Below are 22601 nucleotides of genomic sequence, written 5' to 3' on the forward strand. Positions count from 1 at the left end.
GGGCCTCTCACTGTTGTGGCCTCTCCCGTTGCGGAGCACAGGCTCCGGAGGCGCAGGCGGGCCCAGCCGCTCCGCGGCATGTGGGATCTTCCCAGACCAGGGCACGAACCCATCCCCTGCATCGGCAGGCGGACTCTCAACCACTGCACCACCAGGGAAGCCCAAGACTTTGGTTCTTTAATTTGCAAATTCTTGTAGGTATTTCTACTTATAAAGTTTATGGCTTAACATGATAATGAACCCAACATTGTGGGTTTTAAGCTTAATTAGACTACAATTTTAGAAGCACTTTACTATCAGAACCCCCAAAGCTTTACTGTTGTCATGATGTTAGATGGTATGAAAATTAGGAGCTTTAGAACTTAGAACGTAGTCGGCCCATTTTAAGAAGTAGGTGCTTAGCCGCACGCATGGCCGGGACAGCTGTGTCTGGTGGTAGAAGCAGCTTAAGTGGCTGAGCCACAGCCCTCGCTGCCTCCTCATAATTCCTGGCTTTTCACAGGCAGATAAACGCCAGCTGAGTCGGAGCCGGTGCTCGGACGTGACGAGCGGGGGCTTGGAGAGGAAATGAGATAGTCCTCCCATGGGGATGCTCCTGGGACAGACCCCTGGATGTGCTTTTCCATCTGTCCTTACAGCAAGCCCGGGAAATGTAGACAGTCGGCTGCTCTGTCCTTTTGGAGGCCTCGGAAGCTCCGGGCCGCACTTAAGCAGCTGATCCTCCTGATCGCCTAACCCAGGTGTTGCCCCTTGTCACCGGCAGGGCCGCATAAACCCAAAGTGGGAGAGAGGAAAACAACCCATTTGGGGCATGTTCTATGAGAAGCCACCTGGTCGGCAAGCAGTGGGAAGGAGAGAAAAGACGGCTTGGGCCTGGTCCCCCGGGACCTTGGAGTGCCAGTGGTGGGAAACACGGCCAGGACCTCGTGGGTTTCTATTTTTTTCTTGTGTAGGAATTAAAGGGTACTAAGTTAGGGTTGGTTCCACTGGCAGCTGACTTTGGAAAGAGAGAGAATAGAGGGGAAATTACAGTGTAAATCAGTCCCATACAAATGGAAAGCCAGTACTGCAGCCCTGCCAAGTGTGGTAGCAAGGATGCACGTCAGAGGTGATGGGCACAGCTTTGACTTTTGTACCCAGTGGAGGTGTTTCCTTTTGCAAATGATGCTCTTTTCTAGCCAGTTTGCATGTTTGATGATCTATATTGGTATCACTTAAGCAACAGGTTGAAAGATACATGATTCTCTTTTCTTTAGTTGAGAAACAAAGGAATTATTATCAGCAGGAAGAAACACCTGAGGTGATGGCAGCCCGCATTGACAGAGATGTGGTAAGTGAAATAGTCATCTTTATATCTTTGGCTTTTTTTTTAAAGGAAAAATTATTAACAGGGAAAATTAGGTTGCTTTCAATAAAGGTATTTTGTGGAAACCATATTTTCTCTTTCCAGTGGTGGTTAGGCCCTTTGAATTGTTTTTTTAAACTATTTTTGCCTTTATGCCAATATTTAATTAGTAGACTAAGGCTGTGATAGAACTAGACTATCAACTGGTTTGCAGAGGAATTTAAGCTGAATCATCAAGATTTGAGGGGTTTTTCTTTTCTCATAGTTTGTAACCCATAATTGAAATATCTTCTACATTTGTCTTCCTGGCATTTACTCTAAAATATTTTATAATGCCCGAAAGATAAAAGTTATGTGGCATTTCTTAAGGGTAGATAAGTACATTTTAATGCTTTCTAAAGGATAAGGCTGTATTTGTTTTTATTTCTCCATAGTAATTTCCTTGCAGAATGACAATGTCCTGTGACATAATCATAAAATATGACATCAGCATAATTACTTTTTATACTCTACTTATGTTCTCAGCTTATTTGGAAACAAATATTTAGAGGAATTTGAAGTTTGGAATTTAATTTTTACATCACAGTATTACTTGTTAATACTTAAAACTTTATTTAATACTTAAAAGCTTATTTAACCTCAGTTTTTACTCTTTAGTTAAAAGAATGTCAAGTTTCACACATAAAAGAGAAAGTCAAGTAAGACTATAGTATGTATAATATAATATGTATAATATAATATACAATATAGTATAATCAAAGTTGATCTCATGATCTCTGAAAGCATAGTGCATCATTATTTCTGTTTTACCCAGAAGAAATGCTTATTAATGCCTATTATTGCAGATTATCTATGTGTTTATTTATCATAACACTCTAGAGCCCTTTAATTCCATGAAATAACATTGTCAGTGCTTTACTGGAAAATTCATTAGAAAAACAGAAATGCTCAGTGCTGTTCTAACAAAGTGTTTCTTGGAAATTTTTCCCCTAACTTTATGTGGGCGAACACAATGAAAAAATCAGAGTAATTGAAAATAATTAATAATCTGAATAGATATTGTGAATGCTTTCTTTATGGTATTAAAAATAGAACAAAATTAAGCTAAAGAAAAATGTAAATGTTAGACTTTAGCCACAGGTATATTTAGTTCAAAACTTTTTCTTAGAATTAGTGATAAACCTGAAATTTGCATGTGGGAGGTGTTCCTTTTTCTTTTCTTTCTTTCTTTTTTTTTTTTAACTTTCTGATTTTCCTTCACAGTGTACAGCTAAGGCAAAAATAGTTTTCTTTTGTTTTATATTTTATTCTGTAATTTCTAATTCCAGCAAATCTTAAACCACATTTTGGATGACATTGAATTTTTTATCACAAAACTCCAAAAAGCAGCTGAAGCATTTTCTGAGCTTTCTAAAAGGAAGAAAACTAAGAAAGGTAAAAAGAAAGGACCAGGAGGTAAGTTGGATTTTCTTAACCTTCTAAAGACCATTCAGAATGCCAGTGCTAGGCAGAGTTTCTGCCCTTCTGAGTTGTTCAATAAGACTCCATTGAGCAGGGACCAAGGTCCCTTTTCTGGTTTTGAGATAGCACCAGTGATGTAGGCAGAGATTAAGATGAGCCTGGGGAAGAGTCCATTTGGTCCCAAGTTGGCTACAGTAAAGAAAGACTCTAGGACACTTTACCTAAATTACAGAGACTCTGAGATTCAGTAGTGACCATATGTCTATAGTTTTCATTAGTCATTATAAAAGTAATGTCTGTTAAAGAAAGTCATAGCACCATTCTTCCCATATTTGAATTTATTTAATTGTAAATATAGAACCTCATTATTTTGTTAAATAAAAGGATTGACTTTTCTCATTAAAATAGTTCAAAATGTTAGTGAATTTTAATTTCTTATCACAAAACACCAAACAGTACATTCGGGTCACCTACAAGCAGTTTTTAAGTGTGCTGTGGTTCAGCTATTTAAAATGACCTCAAAATGTATAAAATTATAATTATGGAACAAAATGGTGTAGATTGAAATACATAAGGGAATAGTAAATAAATATTCCTTTTATTTCACATGACTTCCACATCTTTCTCTAGCTCTGTCTATATCATAAGCATGTGACCTGTAGACTTGTTTTCTAGATGGATGGATGTGGATATACCTCACCTCCATACATTCTGAAATCAAGTATTACTGCTTTCTGATGTCTCAAACCACTTACTCCTCTTGTACTGTTTACGAAGGGTATACTATCTTCTTGGCCATCCAGATTCAAAGCCATAGATTTTTTTATGAGTCCATTCTCTAGCTTATAACCAACATTGATTTTATTTTTTCGGTCCCTTGTACCCAGTTTTTTCCTTTTTCATTTTCATAACTAGCACTGCTTCCAGCTGCCTCATTTTTTACCCAGCTTTCTAAGCAACCCTCAAGGCTTTAGTCTTCCATTCTATGAGGACAGTCTTCTTAAAGCTCGAAGTTGGTCACTTCATTCTTCTGCTGGAAAGCATGTTAATCCCATGTTCTACTGATATAAGTCAAACTCTGGCGGTTGAGGTCTGGCAGTCAAGGTCATTCACAATCTAACCTTGATCTGCTTTTCCATTCTCATGTTTCTTTGCTTTTATGTTTGTTGTTTCATGTACATGCAATTTCCTTTTTCCATGTTTTTGCTAATGCTGTTTTTATCCAACCATGATGTTTTTCTTACCAAATTGCCCTGGAACAAACTTTTCAAATCCCATCTTAAAAGCTGCTTTCCCCATGAAACATCTTTAAGAATACATTTCCCCATCTGTAGTCTCTTTTTAAGCTCTCAGTTGACATATCTCTGTTACTTATCTGATTCATGTCTTCTATAGATTTTAAGGCCTTTAAGAGTAACTTATACTTCTGTATAGCCTTCACTGTGATAAGCACAATGATTGGTACATAGAAGGGCTACAATATAAATTTATGGAATTGATGAGTAATCTGATAGTGTCTAAGGGTAGAGGAATCCATTTCAAATGTTGGATCACCTTAATTTATTGCAGTCAGACTATGAGATGTGGGAGGGTAACTAGGTAGCATGATATCTGATGTGATCATCAAATTTTACAAACATAAATGTGTTTTTAAATTTTTTTCATTGAATAAGTTTTCTTGGAACTCTGCTCTCATCTACCCCTCCTCCCATTTATTTCTTTAGAGGGTGTTTTAACACTGAGGGCAAAACCTCCACCTCCTGACTTATTTATTGACTGTTTCCAAAAGTTTAAACATGGATTTAACCTTCTGGTAAGTGAAATTTATTTATATACAATTAAGAGGAACAAACGGAAGAGATCAAAGTCTAGCCAGGATGTACCTGATCAAATTAAGAGATTAAATTGTTGTTATAGATTTTTTTTTGTATGTGTGTTTTGATTTGCCTTTCATTAGAAGAGCAGATTGCAAAAATCTGTATATCTAAGAGATTTAATCAGAAAAGAATGACTCCAGTCTTTTAAAATGAAATTCTCCTAATCTAACTCACGCTTGCTAATTAAGATACAAAAAAGTGAAACTAGTAGTAAAAACCTCTTCTCTGAGTCTATGTTGAACCTTTTTGAATGTCTGCCTTTGTCTCGATTACATCATAGTAATAGGCTTGCCTGATTGTTTAATGTTACAGGCCAAACTGAAGTCTCACATCCAGAATCCTAGTGCTGCAGATCTGGTTCACTTTTTATTTACTCCATTAAATATGGTAAGATTTTATTAATTTAAGAAAGTAATTATTCTTAGCATGTTTTCAACCCCACGTGTCTGTCTAGATTATCTGGACAGTTTTTCTTCCTTGCCTTGCATGGGTACTATTTCTTTTGCCATCTACTGTGAACACTGAGTATGTGAAATTTGAGAGTTGAAAAGAACCTTAGAAATCATCTAGTCCAAACACCTGATTTTATAGCTGAGGAAACTGATGTCTCTGATAGAGCTAGGGAAACGAAAAGAAATAAAGACTTATTGGATACTAGTGTTTCAGTATATACTAGTATGTAATATAAATGGCTTGAACAATATAGAAAATTTTCTCTTTCTCACAAAATAAGCTAGGTGTGAGGAGTCCAATGCTGGATGGATGTCTTTGCTCCGTGAAGTCACTCAGAGGTCCAGATTTCTTTCAGTGAGGTGTTCCTCCATCTCCTGAGCTATCTCTGATTCAATCACTTATTCATTCATTCATTTTTTCAACAAATATTAACTGAGAGCCTGCTATGTGCTTGGCATAGGAACAAAACACATAAATTCTTATCAGACTTATGTTGTAGTGTGGAGGGGCAGTCAATAACCTAAATAATGTATAAATAATTCACCCAAAATAAATGCTATGTGGAAAAATACAGCAGAGAAGGAGAACAGGGAGTGCTGTGTGTTTGTGTGTGTGTGTGTGTGTGTGTGTGTGTGTTGTGGAGTATTACACTTTTTGAGTAGGGTTGGTTAAGGGAACGACTTACTGAGAAGGTATCATTTGAGTAAATGAAGTGAGGAATGAGTCATGCGGGTTTCTGAAGGAAGAGAATTCCAGACAGAGAACAGCTAATGCAGATGCACTGAGATGGTAACATACAAGTCACGTTCTTGGAAGAAATAGGTACCGTGACTTGAATAGAATGAGGGGGGAGATCTCAACTAGAGGGGGATGAGGTCAGCAAACAGGAGGACATATCTTATTGGTCTTTATAGGTGATTGTGAAACCTTTGACACTTTGGGAGGGGTTTCAGCTGAAAAGGATTGCTCTGGCTGCAATGTTTAGAAATTTGAGGGAAGAAGGGACTGAGCTGGCTATGGAAATAATACAGATGGGAGATTATGTTGTTTGGACCACGTAACATTGGAGGTGGTGAGATTTCATTCTGGTTTTTTTTTTTAATTTTTTATTTTATTTATTTACTTTCTTAATCTTTTTCTCTTTTTTTGTGGCTGGGTTGGGTCCTCACTGCTGTGTGTGCACTTTCTCTAGCTGCAGCAAGTGGGGGCTACTCTTTGTTGCGGTGAATGGGCTTCTCGTTGCAGTGGCTTCTCTTGTTGCAGAGCACGGGCCCTAGAGCATGTGGGCTTCAGTAGTTGTGGCACACGGGCTCAGTGGTTGTGGCTCACGGTCTCTAGAGAGCAGGCTTAGTAGTTGTGGCGCACGGGCTTAGTTGCTCCGCGGCATGTGGGATCTTCCCGGACAAGGGATTGAACCCGTGTCCCCTGCATTGGCAGGTGGATTCTTAACCACTGTGCCACCAGGGAAGTCCCTCATTCTGGTTATTAAACAGAAGCAACACGATTTGGTGGTAGGTTGGAAGTGTTGTGTGAGAGTCCAGGATATCTCCAAAGTTTTGGCTTAAGACTGGAAGGATGGACTAATTATTAACTGAAATGGGGAAGACTGTGGGTAAGGCAGGTTTGGACCAGAAGGTAAGGAATTCCCTTCAGACAGTGTCAAAAGTGACTTATATCCAGATGGAGAAATGTGCATTGGTAGTTGAATGTATGAATTTGGAGTTCAGTGGAGAAATCAGGCCTAGAGTTATAAATCCTGTGCATGCAAAGCCAAGAAATTGGATGATGTCACCAAGGGAGTGATGATAAATAAAGAAGAACAAGGGCTGATGGAGCCTTAGGTAATTTCAGTGATTGGAGAGTGAGAAGAACCAGCAAAGAAGAGTGAGAAGAAGCAGGAAGTCAGGAGAAGCAAAACAGGAATATCATGGTAGGTATCCTGTAAGCCAAACGAAGAAACTGTTTCCAAGAGGAGGAATTGAGATACTCTGTCAGGCATTTCTATGGTGGAAGCTGACTTACCTCCCTGTCCTTGTAACAGTAGTACAAAGGCAAAGAATTGTCTTTAAGGAGGTGACTCCAAACTTAGACAATTTCTGCTATTATCCAGTTGGCGGGAGCTCCCTCATACGGCCATCCCTAACACCAAAGGCATGTAGTCTCCACCAGAGTGGCTATGTGTCCATCTAAAATGTAGGGGCTTCTCTTTCTAGAAGGGAGAAGAAGAGAATGGATACTAGGGGGACAGTTATCAGTCTTTGGGAGGCCCATATGTGCCAGGTCTAGTGATATGTACATAATACAGATTTTCCCCTGGAAAACTCCCTTCTTGCACATGTGTTTTTTACATAAGGTATAATTTTTGAAGATAACAAAATGGTGCATTGGGAACAATTCCTTCTGTGAAGGAGCTGGATGTTTCCATGAGTTTATCCAGCAAAAGGTTATACCACTTGTCTCATAGGCCGGGATCCAAGATACACATTTTCATTTTCTAGATTTTCAGTACCCAGGTATGTTCTTTTCTTATACGTTTAATGAAATAGGTGCAGTAATATACTTCCCTTCCCATTTTCTATTTCTTATATTTGCAAATGGTCTAATAGTGGTTTTTCCAAGCTAACATATACCACCATCTTCTCCACAGGACAGCTGGGAGAATTAGCTGAAATAACATTTGAGTGCAAAAAGAAAAGTGCTGGGATTTGGGAAAAGCATGGCAACAGAAAGCAGACGGAACAGCTGTTGGCCTTACACACTGACAGATTCCAAAAGAGACTGGGCTACAAGTCACCCTTTTCTACAATTCCACAAGACCACAAATTTGATAGATCATTCCTCCTTTTGTGGAGAGGGCAAGTGAGAGAGGAATGGAAAGAAGGCAGAATCTCTTTCTTTTAAATACTTCTCGGAGGACAGAGTTTCCTATTTGATGGGCCAAGACAGGATGTGTGGAGTGGTTTTTTTGTTTTTGTTTTTGTTTTTTTTTTTTTTTTGCGGTACGCGGGCCTCTCACTGTTGTGGCCTCTCCCGTTGTGGAGCACAGGCTCCGGACGCGCAGGCTCAGTGGCCATGGCTCACAGGCCCAGCCGCTCCGCGGCATGTGGGATCTTCCCGGACCGGGGCACGAACCCGTGTCCCCTGCATCAGCAGGTGCACTCTCAACCACTGCGCCACCAGGGAAGCCCATGTGGAGTGGTTTTGAATGGTTCATCCTGTCAAAAGAGCAAATAATTGCTTTGTAGAATAATAATAGCAGCAATGATAATTGTTAGTAGTGTGATTATTTCCATGATTTTTTTTAAAGGGTAAGAATGGTAACTGTGAAGCAGATAAATTTCACTAATTTGATTTAGAGCATATGAAGACCATGGTCATTGAGTTCTTTGATCTTTATAAAAAATGGAGCAAATTCAAGCATTTCTCATAGGTTTTGCTTGATTATCAGAAAAAAACGAGACAAAGAATCCAAGTATCAAAAAGGGATAAATCTCATCCTTCTTTCCCCAAGGGTAACTAGACAAGACCTGAAGTAGAATATGAAATGAATATTGCTTACAAACATAGGAAAGTACGTAACCTTATCAGCATGTCAGAACTGGGTGATAAGCAATTGGAAGGTGAAAGTCCGAGCCTACATCAATAATTTATAGAGTATCCGATTTCTACTTGTTTAGTTATTGTTGAATAATTGTTGCTTTTTAAGCTCTTTTAAAAATTAGATCAAGGCCATCCATATGCAAATAAAGTGATGCTAGCTCGTTAACAAAATTTTTATTCTTTATTCTTCAACACATTTGATACTATCTTAGTTTGTGTGTTAGGAAGCATTGTTTATAAAGCAGTTTTTGCCGCCTCTTCTCGTTCCTTTCACAAGTCTTTCGCAGATCATAAGTAGATATCTAGGCATTACACAGAGTAGAACTATAACATAGTGGGACTGGTTTCCCTAACACACAAAAATTAGTCTTTGCGATCAGGCTATGTATCTGAAAACATTGCTTTATTTTATATTTTCTTTTCTCAAAAATGACTCCTTATTAATGGTCTCCCAAACATAGTACTTCTATTGCTTCTTTTAATGTTCTGTCTGCGGAGTCCCAGACATTTCACTTGGACAAGAGAGATGGAAAGGAACATTAATTCAGGGCCTGCTACCAGTCAGACAAAATTTAGTGGCTTTAAACCTTGAGTGTCCCTCCCTGTATCCTCAGCATCTCCACGCAAGCGTACCCACAGCACACACGCAGGCATGTGTGCCTACTTACATTCTTCAGAGGAAACTATGGCCCATAGCCTTTTATTTACTTTCCTTTGTTCCATTCCCTATTCCCACTGTTAAACCAAAGACCTTTAATATTTCTTTACTTCTTTACTATCCCTCTCAGTTATTCCTGCCTATTTATTAGAGCTTATAGGGCTTGGACGTTAAAAAAAAAAAAAATCACTGTGCCAGGCTTTCAGGGTAGGTTTTGTTCTCAAATAAGGGTCTACCCACCTCCTTTATCCTTCATCTTTTCTTTCACTTATTCTCATTCATTCCCCTAACCCTGTGTCTTCTGCAGTTCAAAGTCAGATAAGTTTTGGTCCAAGCTCTCAAGGGAGAAGAACTGAAAAATAAGGCCCAAGTTACAATGGCATGTGTAGCTGATATGCATGCTTGAGGACCCCAGGGTGCCTCAGAGTTACACTGCGGGGTTACGAAGGGCTTCTCAGAAGAGGTGATATCCGAGGAGAGTTCTATTTAAAATGATGGGGAAGGGCCTTCTGAGGGCTGGGACACAGCATGTGCGAAGACACAGAGGAATAAAACAGCATAGCAGGCTCAGCACACCTGGATGACTGGACTCTTGGTCAGGAGCCATTCAAAAAAAAAATCCCTTTATTCTTGTGCCGTATCTCTGGGAAGGTGAGATTTTTATAAAAGGGCTCTGGTTCCTGCTCTAGGAGATACCATTCCTTAACCAGGAAATAGCCCCTGAGTAATAAAATTGGAGCAGCGTTCAGACACCTACTTATCATCATTTTGCTTATCAGAGAGTTGCACCTGTTTATTTGTTTTTGCTAATCATTAAGTTATCTCTTTTAAATGAGGGCAATTTCCTAGAATTAAATTCTGGGAAGAAATACCATCGATTCGGAGGACCACTTCTCATCTTTTCTCTCACCTTTCTCTCTGGCTCCTTTATTTTTGTATGTCTTTATAGGCACAGCCATAGACTTAACTCGAGCCTTGCTTCTCCCTAAAGTACTCATTTCTGGAACCATATTGTTCAAGTTTGACATAATAGATTTTCCAGTAGAAATACATATTTTTTTTTTAAGGCAGTGATTGTTAAACCAGCTGACTTAGAATTCTCTGGATAGCCATTAGTACTTTCCAGGCAAAGTACAGTCCTATGAAGCCAATAGATAGACCCTGTGAAAGTTGTTAAACTATTAACTTCATTTTAGATGATTAGGCACCATTGGGCTGGAAAGACTGCTCTGGATGAAGATTTAATTTGAGTATATAAAAGCTGCTTGTTTTTATCATAGGTTTTTTTTTAATCTGCACATTTTGAAAATGTACAAATAATCATCATCTTCTTGCTAAAAAGTGATTTGTTGCCATTTTAGGTTGTGCAGGCCACAGGAGGTCCTGAACTAGCCAGTTCAGTACTCAGCCCTCTACTGACTAAGGACACAATCGATTTCTTGAGTTACACTGTCAACGTCGATGAGAGGCAGCTGTGGGTGTCATTGGGAGACTCGTGGATGAAATCCAGGTAAACATATATATGAGTCTAGCATTGAATACCTATAATACTTAAAGTATTGTTCTTTGTCTAGTACATGAATCTAGTGAGAGATTTATTCAACCTTCTATGTATGAAGGAGTAGGTGTTGTAGATGAAAAAGGCTAAACCCTTAAAAAGCTGGAGGTCTAGTGGAGAACATAGAAGTGTGCAGTGTAAGATACGATGAGTACCAGGGGTGACTCATAAATAAACTGCTGTCACTTGGCAAGATGGAGCCGTCAGGAAGAGGGTTTAGAGAGGAGGGTGCTTAGCTTTCAAAGAAGAGCTGGCATTTAAAATCAACAGATAATAACACTAGGAGGTATACGTGTATAAACAAGGGTGTACATACAGTGTTTGCTAGGCACTCTTCCATGCACTTTACATAGGTTCCATTTTTATGCTATTTTACGGGTGAGGCAACTGAGGCAAAGACAGGTTAAGTAATTTGCCCAAGGCCACACAACTCGTAAGCGACAGACCTGGGATTTGAATCCAGGCAACCTGGCCCTGAAATAGATGTTTGTAATTATTTTGCTCAGCTGCCTTTCAGCAGGATGAGTAGGATTTCCACAAATACGTAGCAGGGAAAGGGCCTGCTCAGTAGAGAGAGCAGCATGACTGAAGCCATGAAGCAAAAAGTCAAGAGAATGGAGCGTGAATGTGGGTTTAGCCGGAGTATAGACTTTGGGTAGTGGGGGATTGTGGAGGATGGGGAACAGAGGAATAGTGATGAATGAGGTGTACAGAAATGAGCAGGGCTGGGTTCAGCCTCCCAGTGCCACGCTAAGGAGCTGGAGTACGGTTCTGTAGGCTGCGGAGAACCAATAGCTTTGTGAGTAGGAGTGCGACACAACCAGACCTTCGAAAGATCAGTCTGGTCATTGAGTCTAATAAGGACATGGACAAAAGTTACTAGAGGTGTGAGGCCCCTTGGGACGATAATGCAATAGTAGAGGTTCCTTATTAATCAGCATTCCCTGGGACTAGAACCATGGTGGTGGGAATGGAAAAGAGGAGGGGATAAGTTTAAGAATTGTATCTCATCAGTAAGGTGACTGTGGAAAAGAAGTCACTAACAACTGCAGGATTCAAGTTTGCTGAGCCAAGCAAGTTATAAAACTATTTCTCATTTCATTATATGTGATTAAATAATTTCTGCTTTCTTCATTTATTTGAATCTTTTTATTTCTCTCACTACTTAGAGGAAATCATTCAGTATGGTCACTTGGAAGTTTGTCTTCGTAATGCTTTTAGGCTAGCCTGAAAGTAATGGACCAATTCATATTTTTTTTTCTGCTGTTCTTCTATTGAAATATGTGTAAACCATTCCCACTTATATTTTGGACTTTGGCACCTGCTTGTGTGGGAATATGGTTTACACATGGAGTGGTTTACCAAACAGAAGATTCTTTAAGGGCACTGCAGTTGTTGCTTTTTTGATTGAAAATGTTATCTAAATTTATTTCTGCATATTCTTTATATATGAATGTAGCATATTGTATCATTTATATATCATACTATGTAAAAACTGGTTAAATAGATTTCTTAATCTATTAGATTTATGTAGGTTATGCTTTTATGGTAAGCCTAGGTAGGGATCTTTTCATTTTTTCCCCATAAACCCTGTTTTTTTTCCCATAAATTTTCCCATAAACCCTATTAAATTTATCAGATCTCATAGTACTAAAATAGTTGAGGGTTTTTAATTTCTTTGTCTTGGGTCCCACCTCAAAATGAGAAAATTAATGACTATTAGGAAACCTACATCAAAAGGAACTCATATTGTTAGCCCTTGACATGAGAAAATGGTCATTTCAGATCCTAATTATTTAGAGTATTAGGAAGTGAATATACCAACTTAAAAACTCATAAAGATAAAAAAGAATCCTAAAGGAACATAATAACCAGAATCATTTCATCACAGTAGAAGTATAACCTGAAGAATTAAATCATGTGTGAAAGATAAAACAACATATTTTAGCAGAATTTAATAATGTCTCTCCCAGTTATTTTTGTGGTTCATGAGTGATTAGGAGCTTATAGGAATAAGTCTCAGAGTTACTAAGTAATGAATGGGTCATGATTATATTACAGATTAGTACTAACTTGATTTTACTGATGAAAACCTAGCTGATCCATTCAATTTATAAAATCAGTAATGTGCTTCATTTTAGGAGACTTCATAACTTAAAAGATCATGAGCCTTAAGGATATTGTCTGCTGTTTGTCTTTTGAAAAATACATCTCGTATCAGGAGGCTTCATGATGATGGGAGGGGAGTGAAGGGAAAGACGAGGATCAGAAACGATTTGATGCTTAGAGAAGCTTATGTCCTAAGTTCTCACCAGACTTCTAGCTTCACATTCCTTTCTCAAATTGTCAAAGATGTATATTTATGTTAAAAGGTTGAATTAATGGATAATTGAGGCAGTGTAGCGAAAGCAGATCATAAAGTAGAATTCAGACTTCCTTTCATTGTATCAGCATCAAATACTAGCATAAACATGTTTACTTTCTCTGTTTGGATAGAAAGAGGGCAGACTACGTGTGAATTGTTTTTGGTTTTATTTGTTTTTGTTTTTTTGTGGCTAGCCTTACTGAAGATCCTTTTGAGCATGGAGGTGTTTCTTAATTTTGCTGTTCGTATGTCTTAATGTCCTTCTGCAGAGCAGAGTGGCCAAAAGAACAGTTTATCCCACCCTATGTCCCACGGTTCCGCAGTGGTTGGGAGCCCCCGATGCTGAACTTCATGGGAACATCGGTGGAGCCGGATCTCTATCAACTGACTGAGTCCGTGGCAAACGCAGCAGAACAGCATCGCAAGCAAGAAACAAAAAGATTATCCACGGAGGTAGTCTTTCAATATCATCTTTTGTGGGAAGTGCAGTAATCTGTGTGTTCTCTTGTAATTCTGATTGTGAGTTCTCCCTTTACTGATCTGAAGATAGTTCTCAAATCAATGACTAGATGTCCTGCTGCTCTTAGGTACCTCTCACCTCTTTGTCATGGTGACAGTTGCTCTGTTTCCCTGTGAAGCCCAAACCCAGCCCGTATCACACCTCACAGCGTGCCAGCTCTCCTCCTTGAGCCCTGGTGATCCCGTCCTTTGGACTGTGTACTTTCCCTGCTTATCAGGGAATTGCCCCACTGCTGCTTGGTCTGTTCTTTCTATTTTCCTCTCCTGTCATCAGACCCTCAAGACAGTTCCTTGACCCAGGACCTTTAAGCCCCTCCCAAGCAGCTCTTTCCTGAATGTCCCATTTCTTTCTTTTATTTTTTGGCCTCATTCTAAACCTCCCGAAGTCCTATCAGCCTGGCTAGAAGGCCAAAGCTCCTCCTGGACTCCAGTCCCAGGTCCAAATGATGACTTATAACACTATTACATCCTGAGGAGATCATAAAATATAGTGTATCTTTTATGATCTTTAGTAAGCTTTAGATGATGAATTATTGGGGGAGCAAATTGAGGGATTGAAATTGGGTATGATTATCTCTTCACATTCCTTAAAAATGATTTTTCTATGACAATTCTTGTTCTGACAGAAAATAAAATTAAACACTACCTAAAGCTGAACCAAACTGAGCGGACGATCACAACCCAAGGAGTTAGATGAATGAGGTCTAGTTTGAAGAAGCAACGGAAAATTAATGACTAGGTCCTCCTTGAAGTCCTGTTCATTTCCTTTATTTAATTCCTTAGATTAATCTTCTCCGATCCCTGTGGGTATTTACAATGTGGCAAATATGATATCAAGGAATGAATTAGGAAACTAGAGTATATCCTGACTTTTAGGGAGAAACATTTATATAAATTAAATTTCTTAAAATCGTTTCTTTCGACAATAGCCATAGTATTATAGAAGATTGCTTAAATTCTGAAACTTTAAAAATAAAGCAGATATACTTCTCTGAAAGTAATATTTTTCTACTGTAATTATTTTTTCCTCTGGCTGCATATAATGGTACCGGTGGATTCTGTAACTGCCCTTCCCTCTAACTGAGTGATTAAGAAGGTGACCTCACAGTTCTGGGTGCAGGTTAGCAGACATATGTCCCTAGCTGTATTTTATAGTTCAGACCTCATCACAATGAATTTTCCTTCCTCATAAAGGGAAACTTTTCTAGAGTAAAAAAATGTAATCAAACGTGAAATTATGATACACTTGCTGTTGCCATAGTTACAGCTGAGTATTTTCAAATCATAGAAATTTCTAGTTTACAGTCCTCATGTCTTAAATAAGAAAATATATCCACTTTATAATGCATGCCTCAGAAATTCACTTTTGTGAGTTCTTTTTCAATTTGTTTATTTAAAGAGAGAGTAATGTGTTCTGGCTTCCAGTATAAAAGTTTGTCTACTCTCAGAGAATAAGTAACTTTCAAAGAAGAATTATTGAGAATTCTTCCTCGTAATGAGTTATCATTTTCCTGTTGTAAACTATTGTCCATTTTATGGCTTAAGCACTTATTCAGAGGTTTGAAAAAAATGAATTGAAAAGCACCTGCTAGCAGTTCTATGGGATTTTATATCTTAAGATTTTGTTGGAAAAGAGACCAAAGTAATGGTGACTTAAACATGTGTAACATGCAATCGTCCCCAGAAGAGAGATTTTATTATACTTTATTGCACCTATAATAAATGCATTCAGAACAAGACTTGGGTGATTCAGGATCTGGTGGCATAGGTGACAAGGCATGACAAATATGGGTGGCAGTACTCAGCTTCTTTCCTTCCTCTGAAGCAGCAGCCGCCCTGAGCAGTGTTGTGTAGTCATCACAGTTAGTCACTTGTCATCATTTCTCTCCTCCCTTCTCATATTCCCAGTCACTCTCAGGACCCAGTGACTTTATACTGTCCAACCTCACTGTTATGTTCAGAGCCAGGCAGAAGGTGTGGGTGATTCTGTTTCCTCAACTCCTCCCTTTTATAACAGCATTTAACAACAACAAAAAAAATGGCCTGATCATGTAGGGAAGTGCTAAACTGAATTAATTAAGCCATTTGTTCTTTATTTTATTTTTTAATTCCAGCTTTATGGAGGTGTAATTGACAAATAAAAATATAAGATATTTAAAGTGTGCGTCGTAATGATTTGATATATGTGTACACTGTGAGAGGACTCCCCCCCATCTAGCTAAATAACACATCCATCTCCTCACATATTTATCTGTTGTTGTTGAGAACATTTAAGTTCCACTCTCTTCGAAATTTTAATTATATAATACAGTGTCATCAACTATAGTCACCACATTTTTATTAGATCCTTAGACCTTATTCATTTATAGCTGAAAGTTTGTACCCTTTTACCAACCTCTCCCTCTGTCCCCCGCCCCCAGCTCTGGCAACCACTTTTCTACTCTCTGTTTCTATGAGCTTGACTCTTTTTTTTACATTCCACATATAAGTGATATTATGTGGTGTTTGTCTTTCTTATTTCACTTAGTATAATGTCCTCAAGGTTTATCCATGTTGTCATAAATTGCAGGATTTTCTTCCTTCTCATGGCTGAATAATATTCCATTGTATATACATACATACCACATCTTACTTATCCACTCATCTGTGATGGACACTTAAGTTGTTTCCAGATCTTGGCTATTGTGAATAATGCTGTAGTGAACGTGGGGGTTCAGAATTCTCTTTGAGATCCTAGTTTCATTTTCTTCAGTATTATACCCAGTAGTGGGACTGCTGAATCATATGGTAGTTCTATTTTTAATTTTTTGAGAAACTTCCATACTGTTTTCATATGGCTTCACCAATTTACATTCCCACCAACAGGGCACAGGGGTTCCCTTTTCTCCACATCCTTGTCAATGTTTGTTCTCTCTTGTCTTTTTGACAATAGCTATTATCAGGTATGAGGTGATATCTCAGTGTGGTTTTGATTTGCATTTCCCTGATGATTAGTCATGCTAAGCACCCTTACATATACCTGTTGACCATTTGTATGTCTTTGGAAAAATGTCTTTTTAGTTCCTCTGCCCATTTCTTAACTGGATTATTTGCTTTTTGCTATTGAGTTGTATGTGTTCTTTATCTATTTTGGATATTAACCTCTTATCAGATATATGATCAGGTATATGATTTCTCCCATGCTATAGATTGCCTTTTCACTTTGTTGCTGGTTTAAGCTAAGGTATTGAAATGGTAAAAGTTGTTTATCTGTATTTGTACGTTAAGTGCAGTATCCTGATATATATTCCACAGGAGTAATATAATGCGGGTACTTTGACATCAATAGCAGTCCATTGGAGACACCTCACCTACACTGTCTGTGGATGAACTCAGCCCTACTCCTGCCAACTTTGTCATTTGAATTAACTACAGTAAATGTGCATTCAGAACTTTTCTAAAACATTCCCAATTTCAAATATTCTGTCCCAGTGAATCCATAAACAATTGAAATTCCAACGCTTTAGGGTCTGTTGTGCGTCCACCATACTTCATTTTACATAAGGAAACAATACAAAATTCATAGATGAACTTTTTTGGTTTGTTTCTTTGTTTTTGCCCCATAGCTTTAAAGCCATGCTGCTTAATGGGACCCGTAGATTTCGGTTCTCCCTCCCGGTAGCCCGTTAGGCTCATGTCTGCGTTGTGTTAACTGCAAAAAGAAGTGGCTCCAGCTTTGTCTTATCCTGGACTGTTGACTCTCAGGATCAATGTGTTTTTGCGTTTCTGTGTTTTCCTTAACAGTAAATCCGATAATAGTGCTGCCATTTAAAAAAAAAAAATAATGTCCATGTACATTTAAAAAAATGAGAATAATGAGAGAGGGTGGTATAATTTTAACACATAGAATTCAGATGATTTTCATGTGATAGTATTTACTTTGCTAGGGTGGTAAAGGTCTGTTTCTTAAACATAGAAAGCAAAAGTTAAGGGTTTCATTGTTGCTGTTTTTAAACCAGTTTTATTTTATACAAGCTGTTAAAGTCTGCCTAATACCAAAATCACCTATTACTGAAATTCCAGAGGAAAGAATTTATTGCTTTTATACAATAAAAGCATTGGGTATTTCCTGAATTAAGATTTAGTCTTTGCACTAATTACTTTTCTTATTATAATTAGGTCTTGGGCAAAAACCCTCATTTCATAATTTATTAACATATAATAGTCAATCACTTGAAAATGAAACTGACCACAATGTAGTGGAGGGTTCTTGTTAACTGACGTCAGTGCTCATTCAAATAGTATTGGTGATTCTTTAATCTTTCCTCCTCTGTCTTTCAGCACTCCAGTGTATCAGAGTATCCTCCAGCTGATGGGTACACAGTATTCAATAACATTTATGGAAGAGGGCCCCATCTGGACCAAGGGGAAGCTGCTGTTGCTTTTAAGCCAACTCCTCAACGCCATGTAGATAGGTAACATTTCATGGGCATCATTTGGAGAGCTGTGGACGATTATCTCTGGTTTAGTGCAAACAGTTCTGCACTGTTCACTGCTTCTTTGAGCTTTCCATCTATTAATTGTTTGTTAAAATTTCAGTTGTTCCTTTATAGAGCTGGCTTTGATGAGCAAAGTCTCCAGTCTATAATTCTAACTTAGTGCAAATGCCATTGGATAACTTTCCATTTTTTAAAAGATGCCTCTGACAGAATCTGTGAATTAAGAAGAAGAATTGTTTTGAAACTCTCTAGTTTGTACCAGATGGTCTCTAAGGATCTTTCCAGCTCTGTAACTTTTAAAGGAAATAATTTCCATCTTTATCTCCCCCAATAAAAACAAACAAACCTTCCTTTAGATAGAAGTATTTAAACTAAGTATAAACTGAATATTTAAACAGAATCAATGCCTTATTTGCCATTTTTACCATTTCATTTTTTATATTCACTTTCCAGGTTTACATTTCATTTATTTTCCCATATTTTTCTCTCTCCAAAAATTCAATATAGGCAAAAATGGAGAATTGAGATGGGGAAGAAATAAATTGAATTGAAATAGGGTCACTTTTTCAATCTTGTTTGCAGTGTAAACTGCATGTAAGGTTTACATAGAGGCCAACCCATACACATAAGAGAAAGAAAAAAGGTGAAATATTGATAACACGGATATGGGAGAATGATCATTAAGATGAAGTGGGGTAGAGAGCTTGTCCTACCCCACTTTGAGGTACTTTCCTACCTCAAAGCCTGTCTTGCTGTGAGTGTTACATGCCCTTAATTTCTCTTCAGTATATTCTTTTCTTAATAGAATCTAAAGAAGGTGGGATTTAAAATTTTGGTTTTTTGTCAGGGATGATAACAGAGGTAATACTTAAGTAAAATGATGTGGAAATGATACAGTTATTATTCTAAGGGCACCAGTACCGTATTAAATTCAGTACAAAGAAAAGTCGTCAATGAATAATACATTTTGAAAATGCCAACATATCAAAGAAGTTTGAATTGTAGATTCAATTTTTAGGAGATACAGGTGAAAATCAGTTTTGAAGCTTAAAAATTATTTCATGGCAATTCTTCTTGAGAAACTTGTTCTTCATCCTAGTACTTTCTTTTTCCTTTTTTTTCTGTCTTAGCTGTCAGTATTCTAGAAATTATTTCAGATTAGTGAAGGAAATTCCATGAAGGGCTATTCAAGTATATAGATCTTAAGACTGTCAATATTTAGCCAGAGAAATAATTTTTTTAAAAGGAGTAAATTGTATATCTCAGTTGCCTTTATGGGTCCAATTTCTCCCCTGGGCTATTATAATAGGAGCTGGATAGTTTAATAGACAGCTGGATCATTGATGTTGCTAAGAAAATTTGTCATAATTATTGAAAAAACTGTCTGAAAGTTCTGGTCTGATACGTAATACAGGGGTTTGGAATTTGTTTTTACAGTAATTATTATTCATCTTAAACTCTATTACATGCCAGGAATGCATTAAATACCATATGAAGTATATTCACTCTTCAGTGAAATTACTGTGTCATTTAGGGAGACCGCCTCTTGAATTTAGCACCCTCACCTTTGACGGATTATAGTTCACTGCTATTCAAAAGCAGTTCGTGTTTTAGAGAAGTCTCAGATTATTGCCATCTCTGTGTCGACTCTGTATCAGCTGGGTATCTGTAACTCCAAATCAGAAATGGAGACCATGCATTTTGATATATTCTAGATCTCTTAAGAAACTTTGGTACATCTGAAAAATTACAGAGTGTGATTTTCAGATTGATAACTATGGTCAGTGTCACACCCACATTTAATCTATAGAGGGCAAGAAACTATAAACCATAAATATTTGTAAATTCTAAAGCACTTTGCAAGTGCATGCTAGGCAGTCACTTCTGAGACATGCGAGCTAGCAAAGACTTCAACGAGAACTACAGTCAACTTTTCTTTTAACCAACGCACTGATTGATATACACAGTGGCAGAGAGTTATTCTTCCCTTTGCTAAACAGTACATTCAACTCTCTGTTATCAGCAGTGATTTGGAGAGAAGAACATGAGGGAGGAGAGAAAGATAGAAAACTGAAGTTACTACTGTTTTGCTAACCTTTGGAGTGATTGAAACACGTTTCCCCCTCAAATGAAATTTTACTGGAACGTGATCATATAAAACTAGAGATAGGGGTAGGAAGTCCATGGAACACAGTTTAAAATTTATTATTATTAATAATATATAATAATTATTTGGCCATAATTTCACTTTTTCCACATTTTCTTAGTTTTTTAGTATACCAAAAATTGCCTATATGGTTTACAGGCTATGATTTTCCTTTGTTCCTGTTTCTCTTCTCCTGGAGTTACTATCCAAGAGGTAGCAGATTACCTATGATGACAAGATATACTGTGCCCACAGCTGTCCTGCAGGCCCCGCTGTGACTCAGTATTCCAGACAATCTTGGTGGGTAGCAAGCAGAATGGCCACTTGACAGAGGAAGGATGACCAAACATCATTAGTGCCTTCCTGCTTTTTCTCTTACAAAGGAAATGTGGGGATGTAAATGGAGGAGAAGATTAGGGAGTAAAATTAGTTAAAAAATAATTAAAGTTATTATTTCATTATTGAAACGAAGAGAATATTATTACGTTGTTGATATATCAGGTTTTATTATATTATATAAAAGTATTTTAAAATTATGTTGTTAAATCTATTAATGGCCATTTAATGATTAAAAGAAGTATTTTGGGGCTTCCCTGGTGGCGCGGTGGTTGAGAGTCCACCTGCTGATGCAGGGGACACGGGTTCGTGCCCTGGTTTGGGAAGATCCCACATGCCGCGGAGCGGCTGGGCCCGTGAGCCATGGCCGCTGAGCCTGCGCGTCCAGAGCCTGTGCTCCGCAACGGGAGAGGCCACAGCAGTGAGAGGCCCACGTGCCGCAAAAAAAAAAAAAAAAAAAAAAAAAGAAGAAATAGTTTATTTTTAAAGTTTTCTTTTTTAAAAAAATACTGCTTAACCCATTAACAAATTAACTAAGAAGTGTTATTACTTAACCCATACCTTCCTTTGCAATTTGGATAACTGGACAGGGCTTTCCTGAATATTGACACTTAGTCATAATTTTTTCATATATATTTGGTTAATGAATTGAAGACATTGCTTGAATTAGTGAAATCAACATATAATTTAAATTACCACTTTGGACATTATATTTAGTCTCCTTTAATTTTATGAAACATGGTAACATCGACCATTACCCTGGTTCTTTCATGGTAGAAATGCTGGCTAACAAGGCAGTATCCAGTCTTTTGGATATTAGATTTAACAGACAAAGAATTCATAGATTTGCATTCTAGATTTGGCTTGGCACTAACTAGCTTTGTAATTTTGCATTATTTATTTTTACCCTAGCCATAGTTTGTTCATTTTAATGGTAAAATCTCCAAAATATAATCAAATCAAGTACTCATATTCTCATACTCTATAAAATATAATAAAATTAACCACTATCTAAACAACTTGTCCAAATGGTTTCTGGTAGGCACTGGCTTGCCTTAGTGTTTCACTTCTGCTTTCAGCCTTTAGGACAAGCTAGCAGAGTGATTATCTTTTTTCTTTCTTTTTGTAGAAATTATGATCCACAACCCAAGAAATATGCCAAATCCAGGTATGACTTTGTGGCAAGGAACAACAGTGAGCTCTCAGTTCAAAAGGATGATATCTTAGAGGTAATAGAATTTTACCTTTTTTATACTCTTAATAAAGTGGATTTATTGTATTCCTTTTCTGGTATATATCTAAACCTTCCTCAAAGAAATGCTGAGGTCAAGAAATTATTCTTCAGTGTTATTTTGTTTTACCAAGGATACACAGCATATTATAGATACCTATATCTGTTTAGGCGGGGTAGCTCCTTTATCTGTTTTTTGTTTCTTTGCGGGGGCGGGGGTTGGATTTCTTGGCTTACTTTGCTCTCTTCCTTCTTCTGGCCTTTATTCATTCTGGAATCAAGGCTGGTCATCACTTCAGATGTAGATGCACCATAATATTTTAATAAGAGAAAACATTTCCTCCTTCCTATTTTAGGACCCTTGCACAAATGTAACCAGCAGTGAGTGTGCTAATGTTTTGGGGAATAATCTCCCATGACTCTCAAATTTCTTTCTTCAGTTATAACTGAGACTTCATCTTCTTTAATATATAATATGGCATAGTTACAATAGTAAAAAAAAATGTTTTTATACCTTTCCTCTCTATTCTAAGGATGGAGACAATAGACCTTTTCCAAGTAACTCATCTTAAGT

At 37.7% G+C, this 22601-nt stretch overlaps 1 protein-coding gene across 8 annotated transcripts in view; it reads left to right on the plus strand.

Moving 5' to 3' along the window:
- Window positions 1-22601, plus strand: part of EPS8 (EGFR pathway substrate 8, signaling adaptor) — a 241501-nt gene that overhangs the window by 192415 nt on the left and 26485 nt on the right. For all 8 annotated transcript variants that reach the window (XM_060306092.2, XM_060306098.2, XM_060306094.2 and 5 more), the window contains 8 exons: window positions 1257-1330; window positions 2674-2800; window positions 4531-4619; window positions 4996-5070; window positions 10756-10904; window positions 13587-13770; window positions 18157-18290; window positions 21926-22025. In XM_060306092.2, the coding sequence (XP_060162075.1) occupies window positions 1257-1330; window positions 2674-2800; window positions 4531-4619; window positions 4996-5070; window positions 10756-10904; window positions 13587-13770; window positions 18157-18290; window positions 21926-22025 (932 nt within the window). The remainder of the gene's footprint in view (window positions 1-1256; window positions 1331-2673; window positions 2801-4530; window positions 4620-4995; window positions 5071-10755; window positions 10905-13586; window positions 13771-18156; window positions 18291-21925; window positions 22026-22601) is intronic.

Source organism: Globicephala melas, chromosome 10 (genome assembly GCF_963455315.2).
Source record: "Globicephala melas chromosome 10, mGloMel1.2, whole genome shotgun sequence".
NCBI classification, from domain to species: domain Eukaryota; kingdom Metazoa; phylum Chordata; class Mammalia; order Artiodactyla; family Delphinidae; genus Globicephala; species Globicephala melas.